Source organism: Nicotiana sylvestris, chromosome 6 (assembly GCF_000393655.2).
Source record: "Nicotiana sylvestris chromosome 6, ASM39365v2, whole genome shotgun sequence".
NCBI classification, from domain to species: Eukaryota; Viridiplantae; Streptophyta; class Magnoliopsida; order Solanales; family Solanaceae; genus Nicotiana; species Nicotiana sylvestris.
Genome location: NC_091062.1, coordinates 2,267,777 through 2,286,146, shown reverse-complemented (window position 1 = coordinate 2,286,146; position 18,370 = coordinate 2,267,777). Strand labels below are relative to the sequence as shown.

Below are 18,370 nucleotides of genomic sequence, written 5' to 3'. Positions count from 1 at the left end.
TGATATTATTAATCATTTCATGAGCTTGCTTAGCCAAATTATGATATTTAAAAGCTCTATGATGTTAGATAATCATGAAAGAAGTAGATTTCCAACATGAATATGCAGTCTCTCCTTTATAGTTGTTGGTTGCCAACATTGGATGGGGAGTAGACACTATAAATATTAAATTTAGAATTCAGTCATTCAGAAAAGTTTAAATCCTAGCTCCGTCTCTGATTAAATGTAACAATTTGCTCTCATTATTGACACACATTAACGGGGTAGGGTAAATTCTCGGAAATATGCTAAACGGGGTAAGGCAAGGCAAGTTAAATCTTTAGCTGAGTTAAGGCTTAGTTAAATCTTTAGCGAGTTAAGGCTTACCCTGCCATGCCTCCTACCACCCCATTTACATCCATAACAATGGCGAAGCTAGGGGGCTGATAGGGTTCATTCGAACCCCCTTCGCCAAAAAATGGGGCGGGTGGACACAAGGAAAAGAGTCACAAGTAGGAAAGTAACAAGAATTGGTCTTGAAAAAAAACCAAACAATATATTCAACACTGATAATATCAACTTTTGCAGGACAAGTGAAACTTCTTCAATTCTGAAGCAACCTCAAACAGGTCCTAAAAGACAAATAATCTTAATACTAAAAGAATGTATTCAACACTCCAACATGAGAAACTTCTCCTTTTTTTGCCCTTTTTTTCCAACTAACCAAGGATCAGAATTTGTCTAGATAATCTAACATATTATAAATGAGCGCCAAATGATTCTGGCCAAAGAATGAAGATCATTGAACCTAATATCCTACTAGAACAAACCTTAGACCTTGTAGTGAAAGAGAAAAGAATCTATCTGGTTAAATTAAGCTTGAAAATGAAGATGTGAACGCGTAAGGAATGTTTGCAAGTGGACCCCTTTGGCATGCGAGCTCGTGAATGTCCTTCACAATGTCAAAAACTGCATCAGGTTGTGCGAGTTTTAGTGCATTCTCTGACATTGTTTTGAGGTCATCGCTCTTAGTGCTGAACCACTCTGCAACAATTCGGGCTGTTTCCTTAGGACTTCGTGTGAAAACACCGGCTCCATTGTCCACCACGTATGGAACATTTCCCTTTTCCTGCAAATACACAACAAAAAAATAATCAGTAAATTAAACAATGTCATATCAGCAACCGCTATGATAGCTATAGCAGTCTATAAATCAACTTCTTGATTTCACTAACTTGTCCAGGAATGTAGTCGTTGAGAATAATCGGAAGCCCTCTGATTAATGCTTCAGCAATTGTACCAGGTCCAGCCTACAAGCGAAAATAACTGAATTTTAGTCCCGCTACATGGGCAATGCACGAAAAAGATCACACAGGAAATGCTAAAAGAGGATTGCATCGAACGTACCTTTGTGATAATACAGTCACACGCACCCATCCATTTCTCCATCTGCTTCTGAAATCCTTTAATCTAGACAGCAAGAAGAAAAAAGTATCAAATATTTTTGCATTGTTAAGTAAACATGAGGTGTAATATAGTTTTCGAAAGGGCATTCATACTCCAAGAATCTAATTCTTTTTACCTTGACCGGGATGTTCCATTCATGTGATTGTAATGTGGATGCTAACTCTTCATTACGTCCACATATGACAACCATTTGACCAATAGGTTTCTCCATTTCTTTGTCGAAAAGAGCTTCTCCGAGAGCCTTTGCAGTTTTTTTCACGGGTCCCATCCCTTCACCCCCACCCATCAGCAACACTGCTGGCAACGTAGGATCCATCTCAAGCTCTACTCTGAGGTCATCCTATAGCAAGTATTAAGAAAACAATCAGAAGGAATGAAATGTAGATTCAAAGAAGTGTAACTCTTTTGTAAATCGACAGAAAATTTCACCTTGGAAAGAACTGCCCTACAAAAAGAGGGACGAATAGGCAACCCAAAAACACGTATTTGAGATTCTTCCAATCCATCTAGTAACGCCCTCTTTGCAACCTCATCAGCGGGGCAATACAATCGGTTGACTCCAGGGTGAAACCTATCCTTAAAAAGAGTTTATCAGTTAGACCGACATATATGACATGAAAGTAGTGCTAGATGAATTGAAACTCCAAATTAAGTTACTCAATAATTTACCATGTACGGTGGCAAGTACTGAGATCTGTAATAACTGTGACAAAGATTACTTTCTTTTGTAGACCTTGCCATTTAAGAACCCACAAAGGAATATGTTGCATAAGAGGATGAACACTAATGATAATGTCGGGCTTGTACTCCATTAGGCCAGCTTCAACCTCCCTTTAATTTCACAAAGCAACAATTAGTAAATCTCGTTAATAGCAAGATACCAACTAGAAACTTAGTAAATGAATTGAAGATTCATCCAAATTTTGACGAATACTAAATTGATCCAATATCTTTGCATAACATTTAAAAGTTCCAACTTCATCATTTACCATTGAAAGTATCATAAATCTACAGCTTTAGACAACGTGAAGAGGTAAAACCAAAGAAGGAACTATACTTGGCATAGAAGGCGGCAATGGCAGCAAGATAAGCAGAGTGTATCCACCGAGGGGACGTGCTGTGAAATGCAACCCTCCAAAGCTGCACATGTTTGACCATGAACTTATATTGTTGTTCCATGCTGTTCAATGGCCAGCCTGTGTATTCCTTCCAAACATCCTTTACAAATATCTGTTAAGAATAAAACACATCAAGACAACACTAAATTGAAATATTAAGTTTCGGTAGGTCCATACAACAAGGACAATAGGCATGTTACATTGTCACTCCATGGAACAAAACCCCAAGAACTGAATTGTTAAAGATTTTATGCCTGAAAAGTAGTTAAGCTAAAGCGAGCTAGAGGATAAAAGGAGACTAGAGGAAGAAGGACGATAACAATATGGGATCTCAATAAAACATGAGAATTATATAGATCAAAGCAACAAGAACAGAACCTTTCCAGGGTAAGGTATGCGTACACACTACTCTCCCCAGACCCCACTTGTGGGATTAAATTGGGTTTTTTGTTGTTGTTGTTGTTAAAGCAACAAGAACAGAGATTTAGGTCGATTTTAAAGAAACTAGTTAAAAGGATATACTCAAATTAGAAATCAACCCTATATTGTACATAACATCCTTTAACTTTCAAGAGCTAATTAAAGCTGCAAAAAACAACATTTGGCATTTATCAAGGAAAATTCAACTCCTCAAAGTTAAACATCAATTTTTAAATTTGAGAATAATGACAAATGACTCAATAATGCACATAGGACCACACACAATCGAGATGGAGCTTCTAAGCAAAGGCAAAGGCAGGGCGGTGCATGAAGCATCCCGCATTCACGCATGGTCCGGGGAAGGGTCGCACCCTTCGGGGTATGATGTAGGAAGCCTATCCTGATGCATCAGTGGTCGGTTCCACGGCTCGAACCCGTGACCTATCCAAGGCTCCCCTTCTGAGTTTCTAAGCAAGGGAATTAGGGAATTCAAAATTCCAAACAAATAATGCAACTAAAAAGCATAGTATTCCAAATCAAATAGCTATAAAACCAGAAAGAAAAAACTTTACATTATACTCATCCCCAAATTCCAAATGGAAAGCATCGCGAATCGCCTCAGCTGAAGCTCTATGTCCACCTCCTGTATCACTCATCAAAATAAGCACATTTTTGGTCCTTTCAGCACCAATTTGCACCATTTCCATCGTATCATATTCTTCATCTTGAAATTCATTATTGCATCTTTTTGTGCTGCTCCCTACAAACCCATAAACCCCAGCTCTTTCCAATACATTGCTTATTGGATTCCTAGCAGAAATTACCTCCATTACCACCTCCTTTTCTCAATATCAATTCTTGAAATCTCTATATATGCAAATTGGTATAAAGTTCCAATTTTTATTCTTTTTCTTGAAAATGTATATCAAAATTAAACACCAACTCACATAAAGAATTGAAATTCACCACCCCTTTGACCTAAAAATGTTGGTATAAAGTTCAAAATTTTGATTTTTTTTTTTGGGAATGTATATCAAAATTAAACACCAACCCAGGTAAAGAAATCAAATTTCCAAGGAAATGATGAATTCACCACCCCTTTGACCTGCCGGAAAATGGGTATTCCGGCAAGATCAAAGAGTTGGTGAAAAAGAAGAGAAAATGGCAATAAAAATGCACAAAGGGTTTATGAAATTTCAAGAAAATGGAAGAATTGGACACCCTTTAAAGGGTTCTTTAGAGAATATAAAGTATGGAGAAATGGGGTTGGTTTTTTTTCTGTTAATGAAAGGACAGAGAAGAGAGAGATATGGAGAATGGTGCTATTTTTAGATACTCGAATGATGCCATTTGGGACATATTTGGTGGCAGTGTTTAGAGGATTTTATTGGCGTTGGATTCGCATTTTGGGCAGATTCGAAAATTTATTTTAATAAAATATTGACATTTATTTTACCATATTTTTACTGGTCGATACTATTATTATTTTTTTTTTATTCTCTATGTTCCACACATAGTGGCCGTTTGGACATAAGAATTGTAATATTTTAAAAACAGGGTGAAATTTTTTTTCAAGTGAAAATGATATTTAAAACGGAAAAGACCTAAAAATGACACTCAACTTTCAGAAATGGTCTATTTATATCATCCGTTAAAAAAATGCTCATTTCATGCCACTGCCGTTACACATTTGGCTCATTCATGTTATTATTGACTAACGACTCAATTTTTATTTGGCCCATTTATGCCATTATTGACTAATGGCAGTGGCATGGATGGGCCAAATAAAAATTGAACTGTTAGTCAATAATGGCATGGATGAACCAAATGTGTAACGGACGTAGCATGAAATGAGCATTTTTTTAACGGATGACATGGATAGATCATTTCTGAAAGTTGAGTGGCATTTTTAGGCTTTTACTCTATTTAAAATTTAGAGTTGTGTTTGGACATGAATATAATTTTGGGTTGTTTTTGAAATTTTGTGAGTGATTTGAGTGAACATTTTGAAAAATAGGTTTTTGGAGTTTTTCAAACTTTCGAAATTTTTCAAAATGCATCTACAAGTGAAATTTAAAATTTTTATAAACAAACGTTGATTTAAAAAAAAAGTAAATTTTTTTTTGGAAAAAAGGGATTTTTTTTTATGTCCAAACGGACTCATACTATTTCTACGGTCAAGATTGTGGTAAGATATATAGGCTCACTTGCCTCTTAATTAGAAGTATCGAATTAGTTTCGGGAATATAAAAATTCTTGTTGGGAGGACTTCTTTCTTTAATCGTTACACGATGTGAATCTAGATTAGTCAGATCCCCAAAGGAAGTATCAAATATCGAGTGAAACGGTAAAAGAAAAAGGCATTATTTTCTTTTAGTGTGTTCCAAAAATAATACATTCTAAATTTAAAAATAATTTAATTTTAAACGTCTCATTTTATCCTTAAATAGAAGTTTCTAAAGCCACACACATGTTATGTAATGTTTAAGATCACAAGTTTCAAAAGTTTTAAAAAAAACGTTATGACATATTTATCATCACAAATCTTAAAAATCGTTCTTTATATATATATATATATTATGTCGAGTCAAACCACGTAACATAAATTAGAATGGAATGGAGGTAGTACATTTTTGAAGTGGTGTGTAATGGAATTTCAAAAATTAGACATTATCTCCTAAACAATTGTTAAGGCCATGCAAGTTGGTGTCCACCATTAGCTTTGACAGGTGTGTGCATTCATTTTCAATGAATTATTCATAATCTTCCTCTATATATGGTATAGTTTCCATGGGCCATAGCCAAGTTAATTGAGCTGTATTTTTCTAATTTAAGTTTTCTATCTCCTTTTTCTTAAACTATATATTCAATATAAGAAGCAAAAATTGATTAATTTGAAAAAAAAAAGTAAGTATATTTTATATTAGGAAAAAACATGCAGATTTCTGTTGAACAAATTTTAACGTATACTCATCCTATTAACCAGACCTCCTATAACCCCAACTTCTTTTTTACAATAATATAAAGATTTAAAACGTGCACTCAGTATTTTGTATTTTTGCAAATAACGGACAAAAACATGAAAATATAAGAAAGTTCAATATATTGCAGGATGTTGTGTGTGTTTACACACACATGCATACGTACGCTACTTACTTTAAGTTTCAGATTCATATACATTATCGATCTGTCTATTTTATTTAGTGAACACGCAATGAGTTTATCTTAATTCAGTAGCTTTGCCTTAAACTTTATTATATAAGTACAAATAATATATTTAAAACCAAGTAAATTTGATGGGGTGCGGTAGAATTTTGAATCCAAACTCATGAAATCTTTGTTGTCAACCTGTGTTCGAAAATAATTTCTGCAAAAAATAGAATAAAACAGAAGCAGAAACAAAATAAATAAAAGTTTCGAGCCCAACAGAAAACTGTGTTTCCTTAAGGAATGCAGATTCTCGGTGGTGAAAAAGTGAGGTCAAGCCTCTTAATTTAGAGCCAAACTGCCTGGATTGAATAGGTGTGAAGGTACCTGTTCACATGAGATACCATTTCCCGAAGTCGAGCGAACGACGACCAGGGGCAAAGCTACATAGTTGACCACCCTTCGTCGAAAAACTACAATTTATATATAGGTAAAATATTGGATTTTAGAGGTATATAACATATATTGAACATCCTTTATCGGGAATTATTTTTAATTCTTTCAAGTTTGAACATCCTAAATAAAATTCCTGGCTTCGCCACTGGCAAGGGCAACTACGGCGGCGCGAGGCACCACTTCTTCTCAACTCTTTAAGAGCTAGAAGATGTGCTCCTCTATATAAGCACAAAGATTTTCTTTCCATTTTCCGATGAGGAACAAAGTGCATTAGTAAAGGAAATACTTCAAATTTTTCGTTTTCCTCCAAATTTTTTTCCTTCATTTCTTATTCACACCTCTTATCTAATTAGATAAAAACCCAACAATCTTGGATTCGCCTTTGATTATTGCTGGTTAGTAATCAGTTTCTTAAGAGCATGTTATTAAGAATACTCTTTAAACTTTTGGTACTTAACAGTATGTCATAAATCAGTTTTCTAACAGTAGCACTTTATACTCATTGCTACACTAAGTATGGATATAATTCGTATAATCTCTTGATTTACATTTAACATGACCTCAATTCTAAGATTAGAATACATTATAAATATTTACAGAGAAAACACTGAATAGTTTATACATAAGCTAACTAATTCTTGATTCCTCGTCAGCTCCATTCCCTTACAATCACTGTTGTTAAAGGCACGCTTAAGCCCTAAAGCGAGGCGCAAAATACGTTGGGTGCTTGATGACGTTGCTAATTAGTGGGCGCTTCAGTATCATCGTCAATGCTCTAAGACATAATTTTCTTTGTCAATGAACATAATCGTGAGGAGGCGACAATGAACAAGTGATATTTAACTTTGTCGTAATTTTTTTCAATTTCGTTGTCCACATACTTTTATTCATGCTTATAATTAACAATCATGGTCTACATATTCATATTTGCATTGTTTTCTCCCTTTGCTCCTTTTTGCATTAAAACTCACACTTTATTTGTGATTTGGGCTTAAAGCCCCGATGGCCTCAGAGCTTTTTTATACTTTTCGCTTTTGATAACACCGCTTATAATACATCTGGTTTCCAAAATGATGAAGCGTGCATCCACTGCCTTGGACTCGAACTATATATATATATATATATATATATATATAGTAGACTATCACATGTTTTCAAATCCTAGATCCGTATCTGAGATTATCGTTATTCAGGTACAAAAGCGAACCTACTCAATCAGGCCCCAAGACAAATTGGGCAGGGTGGATCTCTTACATCATCATGGTGTGTTCAGTGTTCTTTCTTCCAAACAATCAGCATGGTAAAGATGACTGCAAACTAAAACTGCCACAACAGAGGGCTCGCCTTATGTAGTCGAAAATGTAGGGGTCCAACCTAATATTGAGGTCCAACCTAGCTATTGAACGCCTTATGTAGTTGAAAATGTGCCTATTGAACATGACTTGGTGGCATTACTGTTTAACCAAAAAATAAAATTTTAGTCAAAGCTAGAATTTAGAAGAATACGGGTTACTGATAATCAAAAGAGTGTATAGAAGGACGTAATTTAGGTAACAAAAGAGTAATCAAGAGAGAAACAAGTAAACCAAAGTTTATATCAATAGTATTTCGTGTCCTTACAATTGACCAGATGTCTCCTTTTTATAGATATCTTGGAGATATACGTTTTGTCCAAATCATAATGAGGCTATTATGAGTAATTAAAGACATTTAATGCTATGTTACATAATCATTATATTTAATACAAATTCTCTAACGTATTCCACATTTAATGCCTATTAAATGCTGTATCTGCACTCTTTTCTATTGTCAGATTCATTCCTTTTGATTCTCAGACATAAATGACTTAAATAGGTACGGATGCTGGGTTATTTGTATTCCTGCCCGTGCCTCTTCCTCTGCCATTTGCTCGTATCTATTGCAACTCGTGCCCCTTGGCTAGTTGTAATTCTTTGACCATTTGACCAGTCCACGTGTTTCGACACGTATCCGACACGTCACCTTTATATTTAAATACAATTTTTCCAAATATAGATAGTCCCCCCCACTTTCCATTTATTCATCAGTTTGAATATTTGGGAAGTGGATTTCATTAAAAGAAAATTTTTGTCACCATTAATGCTATGACAAAATTGACGCTTCAATTGTCGCTTCCATTTAATGCTCCGTACACGTGTCTTTTTTTCATTAATTCTGCAGTTTTGCAGCGCTTTTTCAAGGCTTTTTACGGCTCCACTATTCATGAAGTGCCAGTTATCATTATTATGGTCCTTCCATCACTGCACTTTTACCTTTGGCGGTGGCGTTTTAATATAAATATAACTTCTCTCCTTGTCTTTTACCACATAAAGCTTATTGAACACTTAATCCCTTACATTCTTCTCCTTCGTCATGTCTTCACCAAATTCTAACCCTAGGAGAGTTCCCATTATTGATACCTTCCCTAATGCCCCCATTAGACATAGAAGGGGAGGTAGACTTTGTAGCTTAGGGTCTACTCGTGGTGGTGGCTCATCTATACCTTCTCCTAGTTCTGGTTCTTCTTCCAGAACCAGAGGTTCCTTCTCTCATAGATCTTCTTCTAGGGATAAAGAACCTTCTGAACCATTAAGTGAACCTTTAGTAGAGGAGATAGTCCCTACAGAATTATCTTTTCACCATGATAGGGAATCTCTTAGAAACCAGGTTTCCGCCTTAGACCGTGCTGACGCTTACCCCACTCAAATTACAGAAGTTTTGACTCCTGTAGTTCGCAAAGACTGTTATTGGAGTAATAATTTTCCAATTATTATCCCTAATCCAAATCAGAGAATTTCTTCTTACTTGACTGGGTTCTCTTTTGTTTATACATACCCTTTCACTTTAGGGTTCAAACCAGCTATTGACCTAGCTATTCTTGAATTTTGCCGCTTCTTTAATGTCTGTTTGGGTCAAATTGGCCCAATCATATGGAGGGATGTTGCCTGTTTGAGGCATTTAACCAATTTGACTGACGTCTCCTTTACTTTTCCTCACCTGATTCATCTTTACTCCCCTAGACTTTTCCGTAATGGCGTTTTTACCCTAGTGGCTAGGAGTAAGAGGGTTTTATTGAGCCCTAAAGATGACAAAGATCGTGGCTGGTACGCCCGATTTGTTGCTTGCCCCACTGTTGGTTTAGTGGGTGAGAATAACGTTCCCTTCCTTGAGAAGTGGAATTTTGCACGTAAGTCTTTTATCCATATCGTACCTTTTTCCTTCAAGTTTATCAACTTCTCTAATTTTTGCTCCTCCCTTTTTTTAGCAACCATAGGAGTGGTGGAAAATATTCCCAATTTTCGTGGTTGGGTAGATAAATTGCTGAAGGCCGCACCAATAGATGGTAGGTCTTGGAAAACACTTTTGAAAATATTCCCAATTTTCGTGGTTGCCGTAAGAGTTTTTATTTCATCTTTCACGCATGTATATATTTTTCATTATGGTTCTAACTTCCATCCTTCTTTTTCAGGATTTTCTATTCAAGGAGTTACTGTTGAAGCAGTTGCGGCCTCTCGTATCTCTTCGGGAACCCGTACTCCTTCAGGAACCCGTATCTCTTTAGAAAGAGCCCGATAAATAGTCTTGGGTTCTTCTTCTACAAAAAGGAAAACTGTTGAAGAAAGATACTCTAAAGAAGAGGAAGATGGGGGTTCCTTGGTGACGAGGCCATGAGCTAGGAGATGCATCGTCTCTGATGACGAAGTTGAAGTTTCCCCTCGTCTTTCTGTTCCTCTTACCGAACCTGTTGAAACCCCAATAATAATTCCTGACGATGATGTCACTCCCCATGATACCCATGAATCTATTGATCAACTTTTCTTTAGTGGTTTTGGCAGTGGAAGTTTAGGGCCTGTTTTAGATGAAATACCCTTATCTTCTTTCTTAACTTCCGTGCCTGTGATTCCTTCCTTACCAACCCCGGTTGTTTCTGTTCCTTCTTATACTGTTCCTCCTTCAACAACTCCCCCTCCTATCGTTCACCATACAGAAGCGGGCTCTTCAAGTAGAAGTGCCGCTATAAGGAGGGTAACCATTGAAGTTCCTGCTGATAGCAGCCTTTTGAGGAAGTCAGGTCAGACAGACGTATGGCTAGAACCTTTAATCGGTCCAATTGAAAAAGCAAAGCTGGAGAGCCATAGTTCCCTGACTATAATGAATGATATCGTGTATGCCACTTTGAAGGTACTTTCCTTCTCTCCTTTCTTTACCTTATAAAAAAATTTATCTTTGGGATTCTTATATTCTTATTTCCTTTCCCTTTTTTAGGCCAATCTTATCGGCACAGAAGCTATGAGCAGAATCCCTTTCTTAGAGAAGGTAGCACGTGATTCTCAATTGGAGGCGATCAATTGGAAGGAACAATTTGAGAGTGCACAAATTGATATGGAAGATTTACAAGAAGGCAAGAGTACCCTAGAACAGCAGGTGCGGACTTTAACTTCAGAGTTAGCGGTTGCAAAGGCTTCCTCAAGCCAAGCAGAAAAAGACAAAGAACGTCTCGAATCTTCCTTCTCAGAGCAACTATCTAAAGCCAGTGAAGAGAACAGAGAGTTGAAGGCTCTTTTGTGTCAAAAAGAAGTTTACGCTGGGGAACTCGTGCAAAGCTTAACTAAAGCACAAGAAGACGTTCGAGTCTCTGCTGACAAGGTTCGTGTTTTAGAGAGCTCACATGCCTCTCTTCAAGCCTCTTACAACTCCGCCTTGGCTGAAAATGAAGAGCTAAAGAATGAGATTGCTGATTGGGAAAAGGATTATGAGACCCTTGAAGAAAAATCTGCTATTGAGGTAAGTTGGGCATTTTTGAATTCACGTCGAGATACCCTAATTAAAATTGGCCAAGAAAACTTCAACCTGGAGTTGGAGTTAGCTAAGATCAATGAAACTATTGAAAAAGCTCAGCAAACTCAGGACTTCCCTTCTCCCGTGGTTGAAGCTCCCGTAAATGTTGAAGCTGATACGAGTATCCCAACTCTTTCAAGCCCAATCGAGCTTGTTGCTGCAAACCAAGTTGAAACCGCATCTGTTGATGTACCTGCCCAAATTGAGCCCACTGCTATTGATGCTCCTGCTTTAGTTTCGCAAACTTCTCAGTGACCAGTTTTAATCATTTGAATGATTTTGTTTTTGTTTTTATTTTAGAAAATTGTAATCAAACCCTTAGTTTCATTTGAGGGTTGGATTTGGAAATGCAAGTCCCCAAGTCTTTTATGGGGTAATTTGTATAAACTATTTCATAGTTTTATGACTAAGTTCGTACTTAGTCTTCAGTTTTTAGATATTAAGAAGTTTTTCATGTTATTATCTTAAACTTCTGTTTGATTTATTCTTGCCTTTATTTTTAAGGACTTATAGAATAATTCGAATTTTTGTTCTTCGAAAATGCTTCTGTTAATCTCATGACTAACTAATTAAACATGAGTTTTATAAAAGAGGGCCCTTTTATATTTCGACACTTAATGAAGAAGACGTCTCAACTTCATAATGGTGTTACCATACGATAAAAGAAATAGGAACACACATGTTTCTTTGAAATAACTTTGACAAGTTTTGAATAATACTTTACATGGATTTGAATTACATATATAACTTTTTCGTAACTGTTTTTCTTGTAACAGATTTTTTCAAAAGAAGAATAATAGACACGGGGTTTTTTCTTATAACCCGTTTAAGTACATAGCCTTTACCCTAACTATAGTGAGGTTTTTCTTTGGCCTTAGCTCGTGGCTTCATCTCGTGACCTTGTGACTTTTACTCTGCACTTGACTCTTTTAGGCTTGATTTTTCTTAATCTTCTTTGCCTTCTTTATACACATATCTGTGTATATTATGTAGTCCCCCAAGTGTTTGAGTGTTGAAGCATGAAGCCTCGAGCACTTGATAGATTTTCTCATTTGGTCCTTTTCCTGAAAAGGAAAAACATACGGGACTCGGAGGTGATATTTTAGATGAAGACTACTTAACCTGTATGAATTTCTATCAGAATAATTGTAACCCTAGGCAAGGAATTTTCGGTTATTTCGTGTGCCTTACAGGTCGTGACTCATCATTTAGTACAGGTTAGCTTTTTGCCTATAATCTAAAATCGTTAGTAAATTTTAACAATTCAAAAATTAAATTTGAAATAGTAATACCTGACCGTGGGTATTTTTAAAAAATAATATCTCTTCAAATGAACAGCATTCCAATGTGAAGGTAGTATCTTGCCATCCATTGTCTCCAGCTCATATGCTCTCTTGCTTGCAATATCACGAACTCTATAGGGTCCTTCCCATGTTGGACTTAATTTACCCACGTTAGCTGCCTTTGCGGATTGAAAAACCTTTTTAAGCACGAAGTCCCCCACTTTGAAGAATCTGAGGCGTGCTTTTCGGTTGTAATATCGTTTTATGACTTGCTTTTGTGCTGCCATTCTTATCAATGCAGCTTCTTTCCTCCCCTCGAGTAAATCTAGATTGACCCGCATCTCCTCGTCATTAGATTCTTGGGTCGCCTATGTGAACCGCGTACTTGGTTCCCCTATCTCAACTGGAATTAAAGTCTCAGCTCCATAAACGAATGAAAATGGTGTTTCTCATGTACTTGTTTTTGTAGTTGTGCGATATGCCCATAAAACTCCAGGTAACAATTCGGGCCAGTTACCTTTTGATTCCTCTAATCGTTTCTTTAAATTATTGATAATAACCTTGTTCGTTGATGCTGCTTGCCCATTACACTCCGGATGATAAGGTGTTGACGTAATCCTTTTAATTTGCCAACTTTGAAAGAATTCTATGATTTGTGTTCCAATAAATTGAGGACCATTATCACACACGATCTCCTTTGGTACACCGAATCGGCATATGATATTCTGCCAAAGAAAATCTTTGACTTCCTTTTCTCACACCTATTTAAATGCTCCTGCCTCCACCCATTTAGTAAAATAATCAGTGAGTACAAGCAAAAAATTTACCTGTCTTTTTGCTTGTGGTAATGGACCCACGATATCCATTCCCCATTTCATAAATGGCCATGGGGAAATGACCGGATGTAATAATTCTGCAGGTCTACACATATTATTACCGTACCTTTGACATTTATCACATTTGGCCACAAAACTTTCTGCTTCTTTTTCCATTTTAAGCCAGTAATAACCTGCCCTAATTATGTTTCTTATCAATGACCTTCCTCTTGTGTGATTCCCGCAATGTCCCTCGTGTATTTCTTTCATTACATACCCCGTTTGTGAAGGTCCGAGGCATCTTGCTAGGGGACCACCGAACATTTTACGATACAGATTGCCTTACTTTAAGCAGTACCGAGCAGCCTTCTTTCGAAGCGCATGAGCTTTCTTCTTATCATCACGGATGGTACCATACTGAAAAAAAGCAACAATCTCGTTCCTCCAATCCTAAGTTAAATTATTAAAATTTACCTCATTCTTATCAGGATCGAGAACTGAATGAAACAAATGTATAACTGAGGTGTTTGCATCGCTTTCCACATCAGCTGCAGATGCGAGGTTAGCTAGGCCGTCTGCTTCAACATTTTCATCCCTTGGTGTTTGTATAATTTTCCAGGTTTGAAATTGCTTTATCAATTCTCGTACCTTTTCTAAGTATTGTTGCATTCTTGCTTCCCTAGCTGCATAAGTCCCCAGCATTTGATTAACCACAAGTTGCGAATCACTATTAATTATAATCTGATTTATGCCAAGCTCTCGTGCCAATTCTAGACCTGCAATCATAGCCTCATACTCCGCTTCATTGTTAGTTATAGAGTGACACTTAATAGCTTGTCGAATGGTCTCACCCATAGGTGGTACCAAGACAATCCCTAAACCTGCACCTTTTACATTAGATGAGCCATCAGTGAATAAAGTCCAAGTTTCCGGGTTAGCCCCATTGAATACCTGTAATTCTTTTTCTGCTTCTAGTTGCATCTCTTGGCTAAAATCGGCCACGAAATCAACTAACACTTGTGATTTTGTATCAGTTCTAGGTTGGTACGTGATTTCGTATTCACTCAACTCTATTGCCCACTTAGCTAGCCTACCTGATAGCTCATGTTTATGTAATATATTACGTAAAGGGTAGGCCGTTACTACGACAATAGGATGACACTGAAAGTAAGGTCTTAACTTTTTAGATGCCATGATTAATGCAAGTACAAGTTTTTCTAACTGAGGGTACCGTGTCTCCGCATCTAAAAAAGATTTACTAACATAGTAGATAGGGGATTGTTTACCTTGTTCTTCTCGAACCAAAACAGCGCTTACCGCAACTTCCGAAACAGCAAGGTAAATAAGTAGTCTTTCCCCAGCCTTTGGTTTTGCCAGTAAAGGTGGATTTGATAAGTACGTTTTCAAATTCTTGAGTGTCTGTTGACATTCCTCATTCCATTCGAAATGATCCTGCTTCTTAAGGGCTGAGAAGAATTTGAAACACTTCTCTGATGATTTAGAAATGAATCTTCTCAAGGCTGCAATTCTCCCTGTTAATCTTTGAACTTCTTTCTTGTTTGAAAGTATATCAGGGACTTCCTCAATGGCCTTGATCTGTGCAGGATTTACTTCAATACCACGGTTAGAAAGGAGAAAACCCAAAAACTTGCCTGATGCAATGCCAAACGCACATTTTTCGGGATTTAACTTCATATTAAATTTGCGCAAAATTAAAAATGTGTCAGATAGGTGTGATATGTGATCTTTTGAATACTGAGTTTTAACAAGCATATCATCTATATATACCTCCATAGTCTTTCCTAAATGCTCTTGAAATATTTTGGTAACTAACCTCTGATACGTTGCACCTGCATTCTTTAGACCAAAGGGCATTACCTTATAACAGTAAGTCCCCCTGTCTGTTATGAATGAAGTTTTTTCTTCATCTCCCGGATCTATTTTAATCTGATTATAACCTAAATATGCATCTAAAAAACTTAATAGTTCGTGACCTGCAGTTGTATCAATCAATTGATCTATGTGTGGTAGTGGAAAAGAATCTTTAGGACAGGCTTTATTAAGATCTGTGTAATCTACACAAACCCGCCACTTATCGTTCTTCTTTGGAACTACAACAGTGTTAGCTAACCAGTTAGGATATTTTACCTCACGAATAGAACCAATTTTTAGCAATTTTTGGACTTCTTCCTGAATCACCTGATTCTTGAAAGTTCCTTGCTTTCTTTTCTTTTGCTTGACAGGAGGGTATGATGGATCTTCATTTAGTTTATGGGTCATCACCTCCGGGGTATTCCTATCATGTCAGAATGCGACCAAGTGAAACAATCCACGTTAGTTTTCAAAAATTCAATTAACTTACGTCTCATACCTTGGCTAAGATTGGCTCCAACACAGTCTTTGTTATCAGGCTATTGAGCAAATAACATGACAGACTCTAATTCCTCTATTGTTATTTTGATATTTTCATTCTCTTCTGATTCTTGAATGGTATCAGGCCTTGAATCTACATCTATTTGCCCTTGTTCAGTTGAGGTTTGTGTTGTGGTGACCTCAACTGTCTTCTGTGATTGCTATTTACCTTCATTTCTCGTGCTTGTATCTATAACAGAGTTGATAGCCCTGGCTGTATGTTGATCTCCCCGAATTTGACAGATTCCCCATGGCGATGGAAATTTCATAACTTGATGCAAGGTTGAAGGAACAACATCCATTTCATGGATCCATGGTCTCCCAAGAATCATGTTGTAAGCTATCTCTATATCTACCACCTGGAACTTTGTATATTTAACGACTCCTTCAGCGAATGTGGTGAGTGTTACCTCTCCTTTCGTGAGGACACTAGAATTATCAAATCCAATTAGAGTATGCGCCTTTGGTATCATTTTATCTTTAGCTTGCATCTCATGTAATACTCTCAGTAAAATAATGTTCACGGAACTACCTGGATCAATCAAAACTCGTCTCACATTAGTATTATGTATAATTAAAGATATTACCAATGCGTCGTTATGAGGGGTTAATACTCCATCTGCATCTGCATCATTAAATGTAATGTTGTCTTCCACTAAAACATGCCGCACCCGTTTCCCTTAGGTAATTGTTACTTTGGAAATTTTGTTAGCTGTTGTATATGATATACCCTTGACGTCTTCACCTCCACTTATAACGTTGACAGTTCTTTTGGGGGAAGGTGGTTTTGGAGGCTCCTGCCTGTTCTTCATGTAAGCTTGCTTGCCTTTCTCACTAAACAACTCAGTAAGGTACCCTTGTTTTAATAAATGATCCACCTCACTTTGTAAAAACCTGCAATCTGCTGTTTTATATCCGTGGTCATTATGAAACTCGCACCAATGGTCAGGGTTGTGCCTGTTTGGGTTCGATCTCATTTCCTTTGGCCATCGTACCTTATCTCCCATACTTCTCAAAACATCTACGAGCTCGGAGGTGCTGACGTTGAAGTTGTAACCACCGAATCTCGCCTCCAAATTTCTATCATCATCTCGTGCCTCATAGTTATTTCGCTCGTTCCTAAATTTTGATGAAGAACCTGATTCTCTATTTCTTGATCTGTGATCATACCTTTGATTATCCTGCTTTGATCGTGAGTCTCTTCCCGCAGGTCCCATGTAAGGCTCGTACCTGTTCTTGCTGGATCTTTTTTCGGTCTCTGCACGTCTTGAACTTACCTTTTCTTCTTTTTGAAGTAGTGGAATAATATCTTCTTCTATCCTCAGCTTCGTGCTATACCTGGTGTAAACGTCATTCCACGTTGTAGCTGGGAATTCACGAAGGCTTTCTTTGAGTCGCCTCGTAGCTTCTGAGCTTTTTTCATTCAAATTGCTTGTGAAGCTATAGCTGCCCAATTAGCTGGTACACGTGGTAATGTCATTCTTTCATGTTGGAATCTGTCCACAAACTCTTTAAGCAGTTTTGAGTCCCCTTGCTTGATTTTGAAAATATCCTCCATTCTTTTCTCTACTTTTTGATCTCCCGAGTGTGCTTTGATGAAAGAATCTACAAGCTCAGCAAAAGAATTTATAAAATTTTCGGGTAAAAGAGAATACCATGTTACCGCTCCTTTGGTGAGAGTTTCACCAAATATTTTGACTAATACTGATTCAATCTCCTACTTAGTCAAATCGTTGCCTTTTACACCCGTCGTGAATGCAGTCACGTGATCTCGTGGGTTTGTCGTTCCATTATATTTTGGAATATCAGGCATTCTGAACTTTTTTAGAATTGGGAGTGGAGCAGCACTAGGCTTCTAGGGTTGTTGTGAATATCTATCCATATCTACCCCTTTGATTATGGGCGTCACTCCGGGTATCTGCTCTATGCGCTCACTTTGCTCCTTGAGCTGTTTCTGCAAGGTTAGTACCACCAAGTTTTGTAAATTTAAATTAACTAAATTACCTGGTTCTCCATCCTGCGATTCACTGGGGGTTCCACCGTTGCCTGAATTAACAAGCCCGGAATGAGGGTTCTCCAGAGTGTTGTTATTTGGAGTAGGTGTGGGGGGTGCAGTAGGTAACTGGCTAACCAAGGCCTGAACGACTTTATTGACCTGTGCGGTAATAAGTTTTTGCAAAGCCTCATCCATAGCTTCAACATTTTTGAATTGAGCCTGTCCATCAGTATGAGATCCCACAGGAGTACCTTCACGAGATCGCCGAGAAGAGCCTTGTGGAGAAATAATCAGTGCGTTATTATCCTGAGGGTCTCTCTGAAGTTGTTGGTTTATCTGGTTTTCTTGGTTTCCTTGGATGTTGTCATTTTTGTTCGACATAGTTGATGCAACAAGGAAAAGTAAGCGAAAAGAAAATAG

At 37.2% G+C, this 18,370-nt stretch overlaps 1 protein-coding gene across 1 annotated transcript; it reads right to left on the bottom strand.

Moving 5' to 3' along the window:
• Nucleotides 1–500: 500 nt before the first annotated feature.
• On the bottom strand, nucleotides 501–4,333 carry LOC104239147 (monogalactosyldiacylglycerol synthase 2, chloroplastic-like). Its single transcript, XM_009793694.2, has 8 exons — nucleotides 3,557–4,333; nucleotides 2,504–2,676; nucleotides 2,116–2,277; nucleotides 1,876–2,017; nucleotides 1,562–1,786; nucleotides 1,387–1,449; nucleotides 1,215–1,289; nucleotides 501–1,108 (listed from the first exon to the last, which is right to left on the bottom strand). The coding sequence occupies exons 1-8, from the start codon at nucleotides 3,812–3,814 to the stop codon at nucleotides 848–850; spliced, it is 1,359 nt and encodes a 452-aa protein (XP_009791996.1). The 5' UTR covers nucleotides 3,815–4,333; the 3' UTR covers nucleotides 501–847.
• Between the last annotated feature and the right edge of the window lie 14,037 nt (nucleotides 4,334–18,370).

What these genes read in the sequence shown, in the direction of transcription:
- LOC104239147 (XM_009793694.2), bottom strand. Translation starts at nt 3,814, where the DNA reads ATGGAGGTAATTTCTGCTAGGAATCCAATAAGCAATGTATTGGAAAGA. An exon ending in GTAGGGCAGTTCTTTCCAAG is followed by an intron (nt 1,787 to 1,875) that starts GTGAAATTTTCT and finishes TACTTGCTATAG; the next exon opens with GATGACCTCAGAGTAGAGCT. An exon ending in AATGGAACATCCCGGTCAAG is followed by an intron (nt 1,450 to 1,561) that starts GTAAAAAGAATT and finishes CTTGCTGTCTAG; the next exon opens with ATTAAAGGATTTCAGAAGCA.